Source organism: Pinus tabuliformis, chromosome 9, assembly GCF_031772625.1.
Source record: "Pinus tabuliformis cultivar Carrire ecotype Pingquan chromosome 9, CPIR1, whole genome shotgun sequence".
Lineage (NCBI taxonomy): Eukaryota > Viridiplantae > Streptophyta > Pinopsida > Pinales > Pinaceae > Pinus > Pinus tabuliformis.
The window spans coordinates 359,174,526-359,192,473 of NC_142307.1; the positions used below are offsets into that span (position 1 = coordinate 359,174,526).

Sequence of the window (17,948 nt, forward strand, 5' to 3'; positions counted from 1 at the left end):
GATAAGCTACTCTTGAAAATCCCTCAACGAACCGTCTGTAATAGCCTGCTAAGCCCATGAAAGACCGGATGTCCGCCACATCCTTGGGTACCGGCCATTCCATAATGGTCCTTATCTTTTCGGGATCCACGGCGACCCCATCTTTAGTGATGATGTGGCCTAAATACTGTATCTGCTCTTTAAAGAATTCACATTTACTAAACTTAACATATAATTGGTGTTCTCGAAGGGTCTCCAACACTATTATGAGGTTCTCCTGATGCTCCTCCATAGTCCAAGAGTAGATCAATATATCGTCAATAAAGATCAGTACAAATTTGTCCAAATATTGATGAAACACACTGTTCATCAGACACATAAAGGTGGCAGGGGCATTGGTTAACCCGAAGGGTAATACCACAAACTCATAGTGGCCATACCGAGTCCTAAAAGCTATCTTAGCTATGTCCTCCTTTTTAATCTGGATTTGATGGTACCCCAATCGCAAGTCAATCGTTGAGAAAACAGTTGCTCCCCTTACCTGGTCAAACAGTTCATCTATGCGGGGTAGGGGGTAATTATTTTTAATTGTCAATTTGTTTAGTTGGCAGTAGTCCATACACATACAGAGGGTCCCGTCCTTTTTCTTAACAAACAGTACCGGGGCTCCCCAAGGAGACACACTGGGGCGTATGTACTTTTTATCTAGCAGCTACTGTAACTGCATTTTCAACTCTGTCAATTATGGTATGCTCATTCTATAAGGTGCTCAGGAGACTGGGGCTGCTCCTAGCACTAGCTCGATGGTAAAATCTATGTCCCTTTTAGGTGGCAGTTCAGGAATCTCTTCTGAGAACACATTGGAAAATTCTTGTATCACAGGAATATTCTCCAATATGGCTGTTTTATCTTTTGCATTGGCATACCCCACTTGAATGGCATAAATCTGACACCCTTTTCTAACGCATTTGGCTAACTGTGAGGCAGTTATGGGCCGAATCTGCACTGGCCGCTTAATTCCCTGCATCTCTTGTTTTATTCCAAGTTCATCCTTATAACTGATAGTCTTGGTTTTGCAATTAATTATGGACCAGTGTTTTTCTAACCAGTCCATACCAATCAATACATCGTATGAGCCAAGGGGAAGCACATTTAAATCTGCTGTAACAGACTGTCCTACTATCTTTAAAGGGAAGTTTTTGACCTTAGTTGTTACTCGTCTTTTTGCTCCCGTTGCCAACTGAACTAGCCAAGGGTCCCTAAACATAACTAGTTGCAACTTACATTGCTCCACGATTCTAGGACTAATATAACTTAAAGTTGCACTAGGGTCAATTAAAATAGTTACAACAAGGTCTAAGAGTTTACTTTCAAATTCCACCATGGTCGGCTGGTATTCCGCCTGGCGGTCTTCCAACGCTGCATTAATATTTGGCAGACTTCGTCCTACATTGCCCACTGTAGAGGTTTCATAAACCTGGGAAACTTGTTCTACTCCTTTTCGCTGAGTATAATTTTTCACATAATGGGATCCACCACAACCCCAACATTGCACTAGGGGCCTTGCTGTCCCTTAGTTATCTACCCTCCCGATTTGTTCATTGATCCTGGACTCATTAGGGGGCTTTAACTGGAGGGTATTCTTTTGTGAGTTCCTCCTATTTTTCCCTTTGGAAAATCCTTTGTTACCTCCACTGCGATTACCTTTAGTACTTCCAGCTAGCGTGCTACTCCTCTTATCGACCCATTTCTTACCCAAATTATCCCCCTTCTGCTTACTATGCTGGTAGCAAATTCTAGCTTTACGTATAGCCTCGTCCGTCGTCTTTGGGTTGTCAAATTCGATTCTCTCCCTCATACTTGCAGGGAGACTACTGACAAATCTCTGCACTTTTGATTTCTCTTCTCGTATATAGGGCACGTAACGGAGTAAGGAGGTAAAATGAGTAATGAATTTGTCCATAGTTTGCTGCCCCAAATGCAGGTCATGAAATTCTTTGGCCTTCTCGTCATAGAAGCGCTCGGTCGAGTACCTTTCCTTAAAATAACTTTGAAATTTCTCCCGGGTGATAATCTATTCACTTACTCCTTTTACCATCTTAACTTCCTCCCACCACAAGGTGGCATTTCCCTGTAATTGGAAAATGGCCAACCGTACCTTGAGGTTGTGATCGTACTCATACAGCTAGAAGTATTTGTTCATATTGATCAGCGAGGCCTCCACTGCTTCCTCCTGTTCTCTGTCAAAGTGCGGTGGCTTGATTTTACCGAATTCCCCTTGCAGCTCTACCCATTGACTTTTGGACGTCTGCTGCTCGGAGGCATTATCCGAGCATTCCTCTTCCTTGACCTCTGATTCTTCGAGCTCTATGTGGGGATTCTGTTCCCCTGACACTCTTTGTTGCTCAGCACTGGGATTTGGTGGCTGCTGATTCTGTCTATCGGATAAGCTTTTTATGATCCTTTCTTGCTCCATAGTTAACCTCGCATTATCTTCCCGTAAATAGGTCATTTCATGTTTCATCTCTTGTACTGTCTCCAAAATCGCCTGATTGGTATTGCGTGCCTCCTCATCCAGCTGTACCTATAATTCAGCACTGCTTCCCGGTCCCATTGCAAGTGCCTAAACTGCCATGAACCTGTGTGACATACTTTCAGTTCTTCTCATATTGTCCATCCTTGATTTCCTGTACTTACACAAAACAATTAACAGCAGAAGGGTTATCACATTAGCTATTGCTTCTTACTCATTAGAGTTGAAATAAATTATAAATATACAATCTGCTGACTATTTTTTTTTTCTTCCAATGCCCAGAGCCCACAGTCGTGCAAACCTGGCTCTGATACCACTTGTCATGTCTTTATAACTCAGGAATTAATTCTTTTTTTTACATGTATAAATATACTCCTAATGTTCTACATGCCCGTGGTTAGCTATGGATTAAATTTACAATTATGCACCCTACGTTGTTTATTCATAACACTATTCCACTGCATTTAAGGGTTGGAGTACTGCATCTCAACTTTATTTAAATATCTCTATATGGTTCGGATGCACGCTACGCACACGACATTTGTTCTGAAGGTAACTTTCTATTCCCCTCCAGCCATCACGTGGAAACCCTATCCGATACTGTGTGAAATAATCCCTGCTCTACCTCGTATTGTAAGAGGCCGGCAGGTTGATCTCGATCACCTTGCATCAACGGTGGAGAGAGCACTTTGTAATCCAACGGTGTCAGATCACCCCCATGAGCTGCTGCCTAAACCAAAGCATGCCTTGGGTGACGGAAATCATTTGTTCGGGAAGTTTCTTGCGACTTTGCTCTGGTTTAGTCCAAGCGTCCTGTTCCAGAGAGCCCAGCTCGCATGTCTCACTCCAGTGCAGGAGGATTTGATCCCTAACCCCTCAGGTAAACAAACACGCTGTGCTAAGTTCCTTCTATACTCTTCTGGCCATGCACTCCTTTCGATTACTGATAAACTCATGTTTGGCTCATGCAACATGCATTTGCAGGGTTATCCTGCATTGGGGTCCCTCTACAACTCTGGAATGAGTGTAGTTCTTTCATTGTCTGGTTCTTCCTTTAGTGGTAAGTGTCTTACTATAGAACGAGGACAACTTCCTTGACTTTTGATTTTATTACAGCTGTATTATTACTATTGTTGGCTAACGTTATGCTATTCGGTTTCTCCTTATACAGGCTAACCACCTGCTCCTCACACAGCCTAGCACTAACGGAAAACTCACCACCGTTCTGGATCCCATGGGTGAGGACTATCGGGCGCGGCTATGTCTGGATTCGCTTCTAAGTTTTTCCTTGGGTTTAGAGGAGGGTAACCCTCCAGTTCTTTTTATTTTGGATGAACAAGGTTATGGAGGACTGTTTGTTTCCCCAGACTCCAGTGCCATGGGCAAGATTAATGTAATTTAACTTTAGAATTTAAATGTCCAACCTCAATTTCCTTTGCTCATACTAATGTAACTGTATGTAAATTTTAATGCACACCTGGCTCTTTTGTCACGGCGTGCTAAGCTTCTTGCTTACTGGACTATAATTGTTGAAAAGGGTTTACTGTTTCTTCTTAATCAACGGTATATATATATATATATATATATATTTCGTCTATGCTTGTTATGGTTACCGCTTCATGGCTCCTCTATACATGAAAATTATAATTCGTTTTGCTTAATGAACACATAGTGTTGCACAACTTTTTTCCAGGCCACATTTCTGTTTAGATGTGTAAAATGTATACAGTTATATATTGTCTTTATGATTTGTCTGAAGTGGTTTTCCCTAAGCGTACTACTTCCCTTGTGGAGAGGGCTCAAGCCTTGCCCCTCAAATTCTGTATTTTTTTACTAAATTCCTGATGTTTTACCATGATAGCATTCCTTGTGCGATGGGAGGAAATTAAACATGGAAAGACATTATCCTTATCAATCTATTGCCCCATTCTATGCCTTACCCGATTTTTTTTTTCTGTTTTTTTTTTCTTTGGGGTTCCTCCACTGATTAGATGATATTCACGGAGTGGGTCTCTGGCCACACCACCCGGCTTACTGTTCCTTATTTCAGAGGAGTTACTCAACTTCTCCTTAAACACCTGTAACAGTGTTTTTAGTTAGAGTCGCTACAGTTTTGCAGCTACTTGCACACGGTGTTAATATTCTTTTTTTATATAGCTATACTTATGTCTCTTAAAGGAAGCACTCAGTCCAAAAGCCACAAGTCTTAATGTGTATTGCTGGACTTTGATGGATTCTATTCACTCGTCTAATCCTGAGGTCACATATGCATTTACATAGTTTTGTTACCGTTGCCCTCTACCGTCTCCCTGGTGGGGCTGGTCTAACTTTCCTAGAGTTTCTAGGGGATTCTCTCTCCTCTATTCACTTTCGCTCGAAGAAGGGTTTTTTCATGGGGTAAAGCCTGCCTCGACAAGTTCCGTTTAACAACCCTCACCAATCAATATTAATGCCAAACTACCCGCTTGTCCTCAAACCTGACTTTTATGAAAGTAGTTGGTCTAACAAAAACAGTGTCTGTACCATTCTGGGTTGTCCCACTACCTGAGACGTACTACCACTAATTACCCCGTCAACAATTTAGATGAAGAGCTACCCACCCTTCCTACTCTCTTTTCCTGTTAATGTAAAACAACACTCATTGCACTTCTTTTAAGGAACTGCAATCTTCAGAAAATTAAACAGTTCCTTTCTTTCATTCAACTGAAGTCAGGACCGTATACCTTTGCCGCTGTAAATTCACTTTCTTCCTTTACTCCAAGCTAGAATCACCTCTGCTGTTCACAGCTAGTCTACCACCCGTCTTTAAGACTGTCTTTCAAGACCAGTCTCCCCCCTAGCTGACTCAAAGACTATAGTCTTTGCAGGTTAGACTATAGTCTTTGCAGGTTACCCGCGCTCCGCGCTCTTACCATCTGATCACCACTAGACGTGGTAAGTCCCCTCATTCCACACTGTCTGTCCTCTACAGCACAGTGACCTCTTTTTCCTCTTCTTCCCTTTTTCTCTGAATCCATTCCACAGTTAGGGAGGGGAAAAGTGGTTAGGGTTTCTTGCAACCATTTCTTTATATATATATATATATGTTAACTTCTCTTCCTCAAAAGTTACATAACATTCCTGTTTCTAGGAAATCATTCCTCATTCCCATTTTCTGAAAAAAAGAAAAAAAAAAAGAAAAATATATATATATGTATATGCAACAGATAAAAATCATCATCCTTTTGTTTGTGTCCTATTGACTGATGTAAATAAAAATATGACAGAGACCGGGACGGAGATGGAGGGGCCAGTTAGCAAGTAGAGGGGCACGGGCAACCTGCAATCACAATAACTTCAACGAATTTGGAGCGATTGACTGGCTGTATTCAGAATGTCGGGGACCAATGGTGAGCTGAGCATTTTGCCTTCCTCCTCCAGATTTTACGGAGTTCTACGATCAGTCCTCAGCCGAGTGGGAGGAGGATCGTGGGGAGCACTTGAACGTCGGCTTCTATGTTGTCCCTTCTCTGCCCAAAAATCTTCTTGATTACAAAGCTGACATTGTCAGATTTATCGAAGAGGCGGTCAAATTTTTGGTTAGAAATAGCTATCCCAATTTTCATATCATCGTCCTTTACTTCAGTACACAATTATTGATTTGATTTCAAGTCGTTTGATTTACAGATCTATATTGAGTAACAGAGAGATTGCTTGTTATTTTAAACCTAATTAGCAAGTTCGAATTGGTGATTGTTTACATACGGGAAAAAATCCGTTCTCCAAAATTTAGTACTCGTAAAATTTTGGACTATACATCTTATATTTGTTTAAATATATTATTCCAGAATCTTATATTCGTTTAAATATATTATTTTTCAAAATTCTAAAATTAAATTAGAAAAAAGAAAGGGAAAACAAAATAGTCTTATTTATTCAGCGTTGACCCTCACTTTTAATGCTACAGACGGGTAATGTATAAGATTTTCTAAGAATAATGAAAAGCAAAAAGCAAAATGTATCAAAATTATGGATATCACATAATGGTTTAAATGTAAAAGTAAAATCTTATAATATTAATAACAAAATTTGAAAACTAGAGTTCAGTGTAAAGAATGAGATTTTCGATATAAAAATAGATTTCAAATAATCTTCCCATAAGACGAAATTTATCTCTCAATACTAAAGAAATCTATAAAAGCTTATGTAACACTAAAACCAAATATAAACATGAAAACCATCCAGCTATCACGTTTTAATTTATTCAATAATATTCGGGATAGGAATCAGCAAACTGATAGTCACCTAAAATGGATCTCACTAATCAAATCCCACGCCATTGCTCTCCACTCGACTTTGGATAATGCATAAGCCATAAATGATTTAGGTTTTGCACAATTTTTTAATTGAAATATTTTCGTATCTTAGTGAAACCAACTAATTTGTTAACTATGTTTATTTGGTTGAATGGGGTAATTAATTAGTTAATTAGGTTGAATTTAATTTAATATAGATTTTAGGAATATTTCAGATTTCAAAATAATTTAGAAGATGAAAGTGGCTCAATTCCAAAATATTTTAGAATAGGTAATCATGATATTAGAGAGAAACAAAGTTAATTGTTTGACTTTATTCCTAGCCCGAATGCAACTCAATTGATGATCATATTGATATAAAATATTATGTAAATAATGAGATTCAAGATTCAAAACAAAAAAATAAAACTGTTTATTCTCACTTCTCTATCCATGTTATTTAAAACTATTCTTATATCTCCAATTCAGATACTAAGTGTCTATGTGATTTCAAATATTCTAAAATCTGCCATAGTCATATAAAATATTATGTAAATAATGAGATTCAAGATTCAAAACAAAAAAATAAAACTGTTTATTCTCACTCCTCTATCCATGTTATTTAAAACTATTCTTATATCTCCAATTCAGATACTAAGTGTCTATGTGATTTCAAATATTCTAAAATCTGCCATAGTTGATGGATTTTCATGACGTAGGTTCTTGAGTTAGATTGTGTTAAAGATTGAAAAAAGTGGAGCAAAGCGCTCTTCGCTCTTCTCAATATTCTAAAATAGTTAAATAGATTATATAGAAGACAACAATATTTAATAGCTCAATTATAATTCATATTGGGTCAAAGATTAAAAAATGTGGAGCACAATGCTATGCTCAATATTCTCAAACAACTAAATAGATTACATAGAAAACAACAATATTTAATAACTCAACTATAACTCAACAGAATAAAATTGAATTCAAAATGACTATAATACCCAATATAACAATTATAACACTTAAAAGAAAATATAAATAATTGGAATTATTTTTTCCAACACTCTTTTTAATTATATGAAAAAAATATATATTTTATTTTACTGTATATACTACAAACATGACCCATTTTGTTCTGATAGAATGATACAAAAATAATTTTTACGATACAAAAATAATTTTTACGACAAGTGCACATTCAGCGAAATTCCAGCCGATCACAAAAGATCCTGAAAACAATAATAAGATGTGGAGACGGTTGTCTTGAATATGAAATGTGGTGGCGCTCGTAGAGAAAATTGTATTTCAGTATTAGCTAAATGTGAAAGAGTGGATATTGATGTTGATGAACAATATGTCTATACAGAAATATTAAGCATTAACATGGTAAGTTAAGTTAGATTTTAAGTTTTTGTGATTATTTGTTTTGGAATATTATGATTCAGATTATTCACAGTATTATATTTATTTTGTTGAAGTTTAAAATCTTGAAAAAGATGTGTTTTCAAGATAGAAAATGAATAATAAATAAAAAAAAATTATTTGCCACCAAAACAAATAAATAAATACCTAATAAATAATAGTTGAATTTTGAGGAGGGACTCAGTGACTATATTCAGAATCTCTGGGGCCAATAGTGGTCTTTCGGATGTTGCTGAGTTTTACCTCTACCATTTAGGAGGAGCAGGGTTGGAATTTCAAAAAAGACCAACCCATCGTTTTCCAGAATTTCCGCCCTGTTTTCATAATTTCAAAATAAATTTTCGACAGTTTTATAATTTTTTAACCTATATTTGAAAAACAAATCACCACTTAACAGCCCAGACAAATTCCAAAAAAGAAGATCAAAGAAAGCACTTGCACGTCCCCTTCTATGCCGTACCGTACCTTCTCTGCTCGACAATCCTCTCCATCACAAAGCCGCCATCGAAGAGGATCAAGAGGAGCACTTCACGTCGCCTTCTATGCCGTACCTTCTCTGCCCGACAATCCTCTCAATCACAAAGCCATCATCGAAGAGCCTGCCAGACTTTCCGTTACATTATACAATTATTAATTTGATTTCAGGTAGCTTGATTAATGGATTTATCTTGAATAATATTGAGATTGTTAGATCCTGGGTCTGTTCAGGATAACTCGCACCAATTATCCATTCTCTTAGATTTAAAAAAAAAACTACAATTACTAAGTTTGAAAGATTTATTATTTTAATTATAATTAATAAATTTGAATTTGAATTTTTTAATAGTTAATAATATAAATTTTAAGATATAATCATTTTCAAAATTAAAAGAAAAGATTTAAATTAAAAAAAAAAATCTTTTTTATTCCATATTGATTCTTCATTTTTAATATTAAAATGATCTAACCATAATGAAAAACAAAATGTATCAAAATTATTACATAATAATTAAAAAGGTAAAAATAATAATATTAGTAACAAAGTAGCATTGGATGAAAAGAAAAATGATTTCCGCATATCCATTATTTTTTGCTGTCTCAAACATTAAACGAATCTATATAAATCTAGAAAATATTAAAATTATTGATAAACAGCCTAGATAATGTTAAAGCTAAATCTATATAAACCTACATAATATTAAATCTATGGATAAACATTGAAACCATAATTACTAAATTCGTATTGGCCCTAAAAGATCAGAGATATGCCAATTCAATTCAGTTCAACTAATTATGGATAATATTAAAATTATGGATAAACAACCCCAGAAAATATTAAGGCTAAATCTATATAAACTTAGATAATGTTAAAGCTATGGATAAACAACTTGGATAATATTAAAGCTATAGATAAACATCGAAACCGTAGTTACAAATTTTGGCCATGTACTCCTAGTCAATTCAATTCAACTAAAAATTCAGAAATATTTGTTGACTGACCGGGAAGGGTTTACGTTATGTTCATTTCACATTTCATTTTTTGTTTCCTCCTTCATTGAATTAAACACTACCGCCATCGCCAAGCAGCCTTTTGTATGCTCCTTTGTTGAACAGAACACTGTCGGCATCGCCAAGCAGCCTTCTGTCTGCTCCTTTGTTGAATAGAACGATGTCGGCATCGCCAAGCAACCTTCTATCTGCTCCTTTGTTGAACATATTACCTTCAGCAATTATGCTCATTTATCTTTTGATATGTTCTTATGTTATTTTGACTCGATAAAATTAAAATTTTTGACTCTTGATGTATCAGACTTGACTTTTATAATTTTATTTCAATATTCAGGATTCAATGTTCATAGTTGGAAGTGGAACATTGATATGGTTTAAAGTTTAAAAGTTTAAACATTTATAATTTTATAATTTATTTTCATTGTGCATTGTTAGTAAGTTAGTAGACTAGTAGTTACATTGTACAGTTACAAACTATTAAAATTGGCAACTAGGGCCAAACTCCATGTGGGTCACCTCATTTATGGCAGTTGATATTTTTCCTAAATTCCTCTTGTTGAGAGGTGTAGGATCGATCTAAAGATTATCCGATTCCGAAAAGTATTTATGAAGATATGAATTTATTTGTATTTACTTGGCAAATTGTCAAGGTCGACCAAGAGTTAAATGTGTGGCACACATGCCCAATGAATCATATAAATACAAGAGAGTTTGATTCATTTTCTCATCATCTCATCTCCACAACTCTTCTCTCTCCTATTCTCTTGGGTATGCATAGGAGAAAGAAGACTCTCTCACGTGGGAAGAAGAAAGAGGACGCAGTTAGGGTAGCAAGCTGTGATGTTGAAGAAGGAGGACGTAGGAAGGTACAACAACATGTTTTTGGTTCTAGAGGACTACGTTGACCAGCATATAGGCTCCCTTGACTGCGGATTTGTGTGGGGAGTCTCTCTCTTGCTAGCCGCAGTTCAGATCAGCCTTTTTGACCTCTGTTTGCCATTGTTTTGGGGCAGCGTTGACTAGTTATGGCTGACTGCAGGAGCTGATATATTGACTATTGTTTTGACCATGTTTTGTGGACTGTTTTGGGCTACTACTCATTACTGTTGAAGACTGAGTTCTTCAATTTGACTAGAAGTCAATCTGGCACTGTTTGACCAAGTTTGACTTTGTTGATCTAGGGTTTGTTGCTACTGATATAAAATTACAGAATTATGATTTTGTACTATTTCTCTCTATTGAACTATTGAAGATAAAAGAAGATTTGGTCAAAGGGTTTCCCCGCATTGGAGTTTGTCCCTGGTTAGCTGCCACATCTTGTGTTCCTTGTCTTGGCTTGTTTTCTGTCAATCGTTTAATGTTCTATCTGCACTTAATGTATATATGATTGCTAATCTGTGGCTAATAAGAAGAAAAAGAAGTAAATTGGTCTAAGCATAGAACATAACATAATTTAACACAAACTTACATGTATGATGTATGATTATAATTTATATGATAATGATATTAATGATCATGCTTTTCATTTTAAAATTGTTTCAGTTATATGATTCATCGATTTATATTTTATATTTATAAGTTTTTAAGACCTCGAAGTCCCTCCACGTTTCCTAAAAATTGATAGGGAGCTTTTGCATAGGCCTCTCTTGCGTATCCCCGCTCCCTTGCCTCCTTGTCCCAGTAACTTGGTGGATCATTGGTTTATATGGGCTGAGAACCGAACTATTCCAATGATGGCCTCCAAGTTATCGGTTGAAACTAACCAATTATGAAACTATATTTTATTTATTATTACTTAAGTGGTTATAAGTCTCCCTCACCACATAGGTTTTTCCTACATTTCAAGCTCTTTTCTTCTACAGGTATCAACTATAGTCAAACATTCCTTTATTTTCCACATGATGAATTTACATAAATTTCCCCACATAAAATGGGAATGGAATTTCTTATTAAATACCCACAAGAGTTTTTTTTTTATATATATAAAATCATGACCTTATCATTATCATAAATGGAGAACAATCATTTTCCAATTACATTTCATATACAGTCCTCTCATAAACTAGCTAATCTAAAGAAAAGAAAAAAATTATTTTGTTTTTTTGTCATTTCATTTAGTGTCCACTCAAGAGATTCACAAATTATAAGAAATTATTCAACCTTAAAAATTAAATAATTCATTAAGAATATGGAAAGTTCATCTGTACTTATCTCAATAGTTTTGGACAGATAGGGAATTCTGGAGGAGAAAGACCACTCCTCCTCACCAATGAGATTGGAAAGCACGTCTAATACTCTTCTTGACCTTATCCAATATCCATAACAAGTGGGCATTGAGCATAAGACTACCCAGTCTAGCCAAGAACTCACAAATTTGTCTTAGGGCTTCCATTGGTTCAGTCCAACTCAAGAAGACCTTGTGGCAGTGTCTTGCTTCCTTCAACAATGTCCTATTGCACATTCATGATATTTCATCCTTGTTCTCCCCACTTGGACCTCCTCCAACCATGTACAAAGTCTTGAAGGTTGCCTAATGTATTTTCTCCTCTTTCTCTCTTAGCTTCCTTATCCCAACTGAGACTATTTATTTGTAGCGAGGGACATAACTGTCCTCTAACTGTTTGGTAAATAAAAATTTTCATCTAAAGTATTTTCCAGTGAAATGCAAGACTTGTTAGAACCTTTCTCTTATATAAAATTAAAATAACTTAAATATTAATGTTTTTCGCTTAGGATTTTCCTCTTAACCCATGATCTACCAAGTGTTTGTGGTAAAAGTAAGTTAAATGCTTACTTTTCACTGAGGTGTGTTACATCTTTCCCCCTCAAGGAAACACCACCCGGTGTTTCCTGGACTTCAAACATTCTAGAATATTCGGTGCATATAATATATTTATTTAATATTTCACATAACCTTTCTTGGCTAAAGTGCCTTCACGGCGTATGGGGAAACACCTTCCTTCCATAGCCTAATTTCTCTTTGATTATGAGTATGCATAGGCTCCATCAGAATATTTCATATGATTTATCCTACATTCACAATCATTGCCATTTATTCCATCTACCATTATTTATGAAACACATACATACTCATTTCAACTTCATTACAAACATTATTAGTTTCCATTTATATATTTCAACAAGGGTAATCAATATGCATCATAACCCAACTAGGCTTAGCAATTTGCACTTAGTAAGGTTTAGCATTATCATTAAAAGCTCATCAACATCAGAATTAAATCCCTCTCACTTACACAATAGCTAAGTAAACTCATAATAATTGTTTCCAGTAAAAATTCCAGATCAAGGAAGTATCAATTCTATTGGGACTATATACTTAGTGGTGATAACATTCCAAAAACCATTTTTTGTTCTTTTCTTCTATGATAGATGGAAGTGAGTATATTATCGTAATAGGTAGTATCACCATGATTTTGTCTTAGTTTCAAGTGCTATACATGCTTTGTTTATGCACAAAGTATGGTTTAGGATAACTTCCTTTTATTCCCAGGTTCAAGATGGTTAATTAAGTAACCTTAGTTATGGCCATGTGAGCCGTTGTTCTTTATGCAAAGTCAAGAGTCCATATTGCAACTTTTCTTTAGTTTCTGCCCTTTGCCATTTTGCTTTGCAGGATGGTAATGGTTATATATTGTTTATTTCTTGTGTACAACTGTGGGGTTCTTTATTTTATACTTATCTACACATTGACTCATCTTGCAAAACTAGGTTGGGAGGTTTTCCTTTTCATATCTATAGGTGTACCACCCATCCACAATATTTTACTTTTCACTAAATAGTTCTATGTCATAATTTCTTGCAAGTTCCGTTGCATTTCTCTAGGGAGTCCCATTAATGTTCACCTACTTATATATGCAAAATCAACTTAATCTCTTACAAAGAGAATCATTCCAAACTCGTGTCAAACCACTAATAGGGATTGTAAAAATAGCAACCAAGAACGAGTTGGCTTGTAGCCATGGTGAGGGTGAAGAGAAACTACTTAAAGTTATTATGGAAGGATGTAAATTTGAAGGGAAACCATTAAGAGTTGTTCCAAGATTTTAGGAACAGTCCAAAGGCATGAAGCCTCTCAAGAAAGCAAACAGAAGGATAAGGAAATAAAATGTAGCAATTAAAGACAATGTTGATAAAATTCAATGAAGAGAAGGAACCTAGATTGAAAATAGTGAAATTGTTTTTTCTTCAATTAAATTATGTGGTTTCACATGAGATAAGCAAAAGAATGTCTCATAAGTATGAGGTTTTATTTAAAAAAGAAGACAATCTTGAAGAAACTAGAGGGCCTAAAGCTCCTAGCTATTCTAGTAATTTTTATAAAGCTTTCGATGTAATCATTGTTTGGAATGCAAGAAAAGAATATGAAATGTAGTTAGAAGGAGGAAAGGAGCATGAGAATGAAATTTCATTTCATTTTCATCAAAAGTATGATTTAGAAAAGTGACCACTAGCCTACAAATGATGAAACTACGTATTTTTTTGAGGGTTATCATAATAAGCTCGTTTCTTGTGCAAAAGTTTGAAGTACATCATTCATGAAACAATTATTGGGGGAACATAAAAATGGAGAGTGGGAGTAACAATAGAGAGTGGGAGTAACAATATTATTGTAGTAAAGAAGTGGAAATTATATCCATGGATTTTTTGAGGTTACTATGGTAACTAATTAATGTTTATATTTTGACCTAGTGAGAAAATAAGTTGGCCATTGGATTTAAAAAATATTGGATGGCAATGAAACAACCACCAAAGAAATGGTTCAAAGAAAGGGAGAAAGTGATGGACTATAGACACAACATTATAAAGCCACGTGGGAGGCGGTAGCAAGATGAAATATGGGATCTTGGAAGAGGAGGAAAACAACATGGAACTATGAATCGTAAAAAAATGCACAAAATATGGGATCCTCGAGGACTTTAAAATCAAGCGTGTGACTAGGAGGTGATTCCAATTCTTAACCTAGGGAGTCTGATGCAGGAGCATCAACCCCTAGAAAACATTTTTATTAGGCCCCAAGGGTGTCAGGAAACCTATAAAGTGAAATAAATTTCCCAAATATAATTGTGTAAAATTATGTAAATTGATATCAATATAGATTTCCAAATTCTAGAAGAATTTTGGTGGTTATTTTGTTTTAGTGATTTATAGCTTTTATTGAAAATAATTATTTCTCTGTTGCATTGTCTTCCACCATCTCAAGTGCTTTTCACTACTTCACCACACATCAACTTAGCTTGAGAAAATTCAAAATGACAACACCTCCTTAACTTATTCAAATGTGAAGGGGAAACACCTCCTACCCAAATCAATATTTTAATTGATTTAACCAACTCAAGTTTTAGCATAAATAGAGATGCTCAACCAAAGGTGGATATCACACTCTCAACTTTCATATTTGTGTGGCTACTTCAGAAGTTGTAACTCTTGTTTACTATATTCTTGTTGTGATTTGTTTCTTTCAATTGGTACTAGAGTCTAAGAAGAGAAAATTTGAGAAGTCGTTTCTATGTGAGAAAGAAGAGAGTTGTTTCACAGAGTGCATGTGACCGAATTGCAATTGGTTTTGTTGCACTCTGTGACCGAATTGCAATTGGTTTTGTTGAAGAATTGTTGAGTGGCATGGAGCTACAATGGGTTGACAACTAAATTTAAGTCAACTTAAGGTTGTGTATGTGGTTGTATTTTTGTGTTGAAGCATCAACTTCCCGTATTCATGTTTTAATTGGATTGTGAAACCTATGAACCATAAGTTGTTGGAGTTATTTAATGCTACAAGAATCATCACCAAGATGTGAACAATTTTTGGCTTATCAAATTACTGGACTGAAATCGTGTGTGTACCTTATTGTTGTATGTTATACATATCTTTGAACTTTTCCATTTAATGATGGTTGTGTAATTTGGAATTAAAGAAACATTGCTACAAAAATTTCTCAAGTTAAGGAGTTCAATGCATGTAGGAGAAGGAATATACTATTGCTTTTTCAACAAATAAAAGAAGCACAAAAATATGAATTTCTTTATTACTTTTTGTATTGTTCTGAATTTTTAATGGGCTATCTTTTGAAGGGTATTTAGCTTAGTATTGAAGGCATTTTTTTCTCGATCATTTCGTATAGTTTTCTTTGAAGGAAGTGACAATAATAAAGTGTAAAATTTCTTTTAAATTTCATTCGATGATTTTAGTTATCTATTCGAGATGGTGAAAAATACCAATGTTACTCAGTCATTGGTTCCTATTATGAATGAAAAAAATGATGATTCTTGGTCTAATCAGATGAGAACATTTTGCATTCCCATGAGATTTGGGGATTAATTATTGATGTCTATCCAGAGTCATTTGATCACGCAGCAGAGATGGCTCTTACTAATTTTGAACAAGCATTATTGAGGGAGAATAGAAATATAGATAACAAAGCTTTTGGCCTTATTCAACAAGGCTTAAATGATGTGATATTTTCAAAGGTATCAAGTGCATATTCTTATTAGACGGCATGGGACACTATTGAATCTTGTTATCAAGGTGTATCCAAAGTGAATAATGTCAAGTTCTAGAACTTGAGAAGATATTTTGAGAATATAAAAATGAAAGATAGTGAAATTGTGAATCATTTTATAACTCGAGTCATGAGTATTGTTAATCAATTGTGACAATATGGTGAAGACCTATTTTTTATTTTTTTTTGTAAACATGGCAGATCTCTATTTATTTTTATTTTTAAAAAAACCTTTCACAACCATTTGCTGCTACAGGTGGTTTTCCTGCCCAAAGGAAATGGTGAAGACCTATCAAATAAGAGAGTGGTCAAGATCTTTTTCTGAAGTTTGTCAAAGATATTTTAATTCTTGGTTGTATCCATAGAAGAATTCAAGGACACAAGTCAAATGCAAATTGATGAGTTGACTAGTTCGTTGACTGGACATGAATCCGGGATGTCAAGATATGATGATAGTACAATGGAGAATACCTTCAAAAATCAACTGCAATTTAATATATGAATAGACATAAGAAGGTTGAGTAATCTAGGAAGAGGTGATAGAGTATCTGATCAAAGACATTCGCAAGATAATTCTGAGCATGAGGAGAAATTCCAACGGTGCCAATTTAATTTAAGAGGGAGTGACAATAGAACATGGCATCAAGGAAACGAAAGGTATGATATTGTTGGGCCCTAATTTTTGCACATCTTTGACACCTTATCCTGCTATAGTTTATAATATGCTACTCCATTTTTGTCCTTTTGATACCTCAAAACCATCCTATACTTGTTAAACTATTCTACGTCATAAATGGAGGTAAGATTCACTATTATTTTTGTTTTTAAACGTCTTTTTGACTCAATTTGACTAACATATTACTAAGATTCCTAAATATGAGGATGGATACTTGAATGCATTGACATGTCATTGGTGATTTAGCATCTAGCTCAAAGTGCACTAGGAAACAATTCAATATATAATTATGTACTTTATTCGATACCTAACTTTGTACTCTGTTCGCTACCATATTCCAGGATTAACATCAGTTAAACTAATGAACACTCTAAGGCAACGTCTCTTGTTTGTGATAGTAGTAAAAATGTCTTCAGCGTAAAGATAGAATCGATCAAACTTCGATGGATATGATGGGATGAACGAGTGATCCTTGAGAATCTGTCTCATCTTAATTAAGCTCAGACCATACTCACATTATCTTTGTTTATTATTTAGTTACATCTATATTTAGGCCATAATTTATTTAAGAGGGGTGACCACTGGTGTTACGTGTTAGTAAGATGGAGCAGAGAATTATTGTGACTCTGTACACTGCATAACATTGTTTTAATTCAGTTTGGAACTATTTTAATTATGCATTATTGAAGACTGTTAATACAGTGATACCAGTTTCTATACTTATAAATTTGTGTCTTTAATTCGTAATATTTTTGTGATAATCTAGCTTGTCTAAGGTCTTGGAAAGGGCCCACCATCGACCTCAGCCAAGTGCTGTGATTAATTTTAGTTAGAAAGGTATGTGTGTAGATTAGTATAAGAGAAATTACACTTTGAATATCTTTTTTTTTGTTGTTAAACATTATGTAGTTAGAGGTGTGATTAAATAACATTTAAATCTTCTAATAGTTTTGAACATTCTATATTTTAAAATCTTGGTTGATGATTGATTATCAAAGGATAGATTTTCATTTAAAATTGCTTAATTTTATGAAATTGTTCTCATAGAAATTTTTTGAGTCTAC

At 35.0% G+C, this 17,948-nt stretch overlaps 1 protein-coding gene across 1 annotated transcript; it reads right to left on the bottom strand.

The window, feature by feature from the left end:
* Positions 1-748: 748 nt before the first annotated feature.
* On the bottom strand, positions 749-1,837 carry LOC149148693 (uncharacterized). Its single transcript, XM_089442254.1, has 2 exons — positions 1,669-1,837; positions 749-1,425 (listed from the first exon to the last, which is right to left on the bottom strand). The coding sequence occupies exons 1-2, from the start codon at positions 1,835-1,837 to the stop codon at positions 749-751; spliced, it is 846 nt and encodes a 281-aa protein (XP_089298380.1).
* Positions 1,838-17,948: the final 16,111 nt, after the last annotated feature.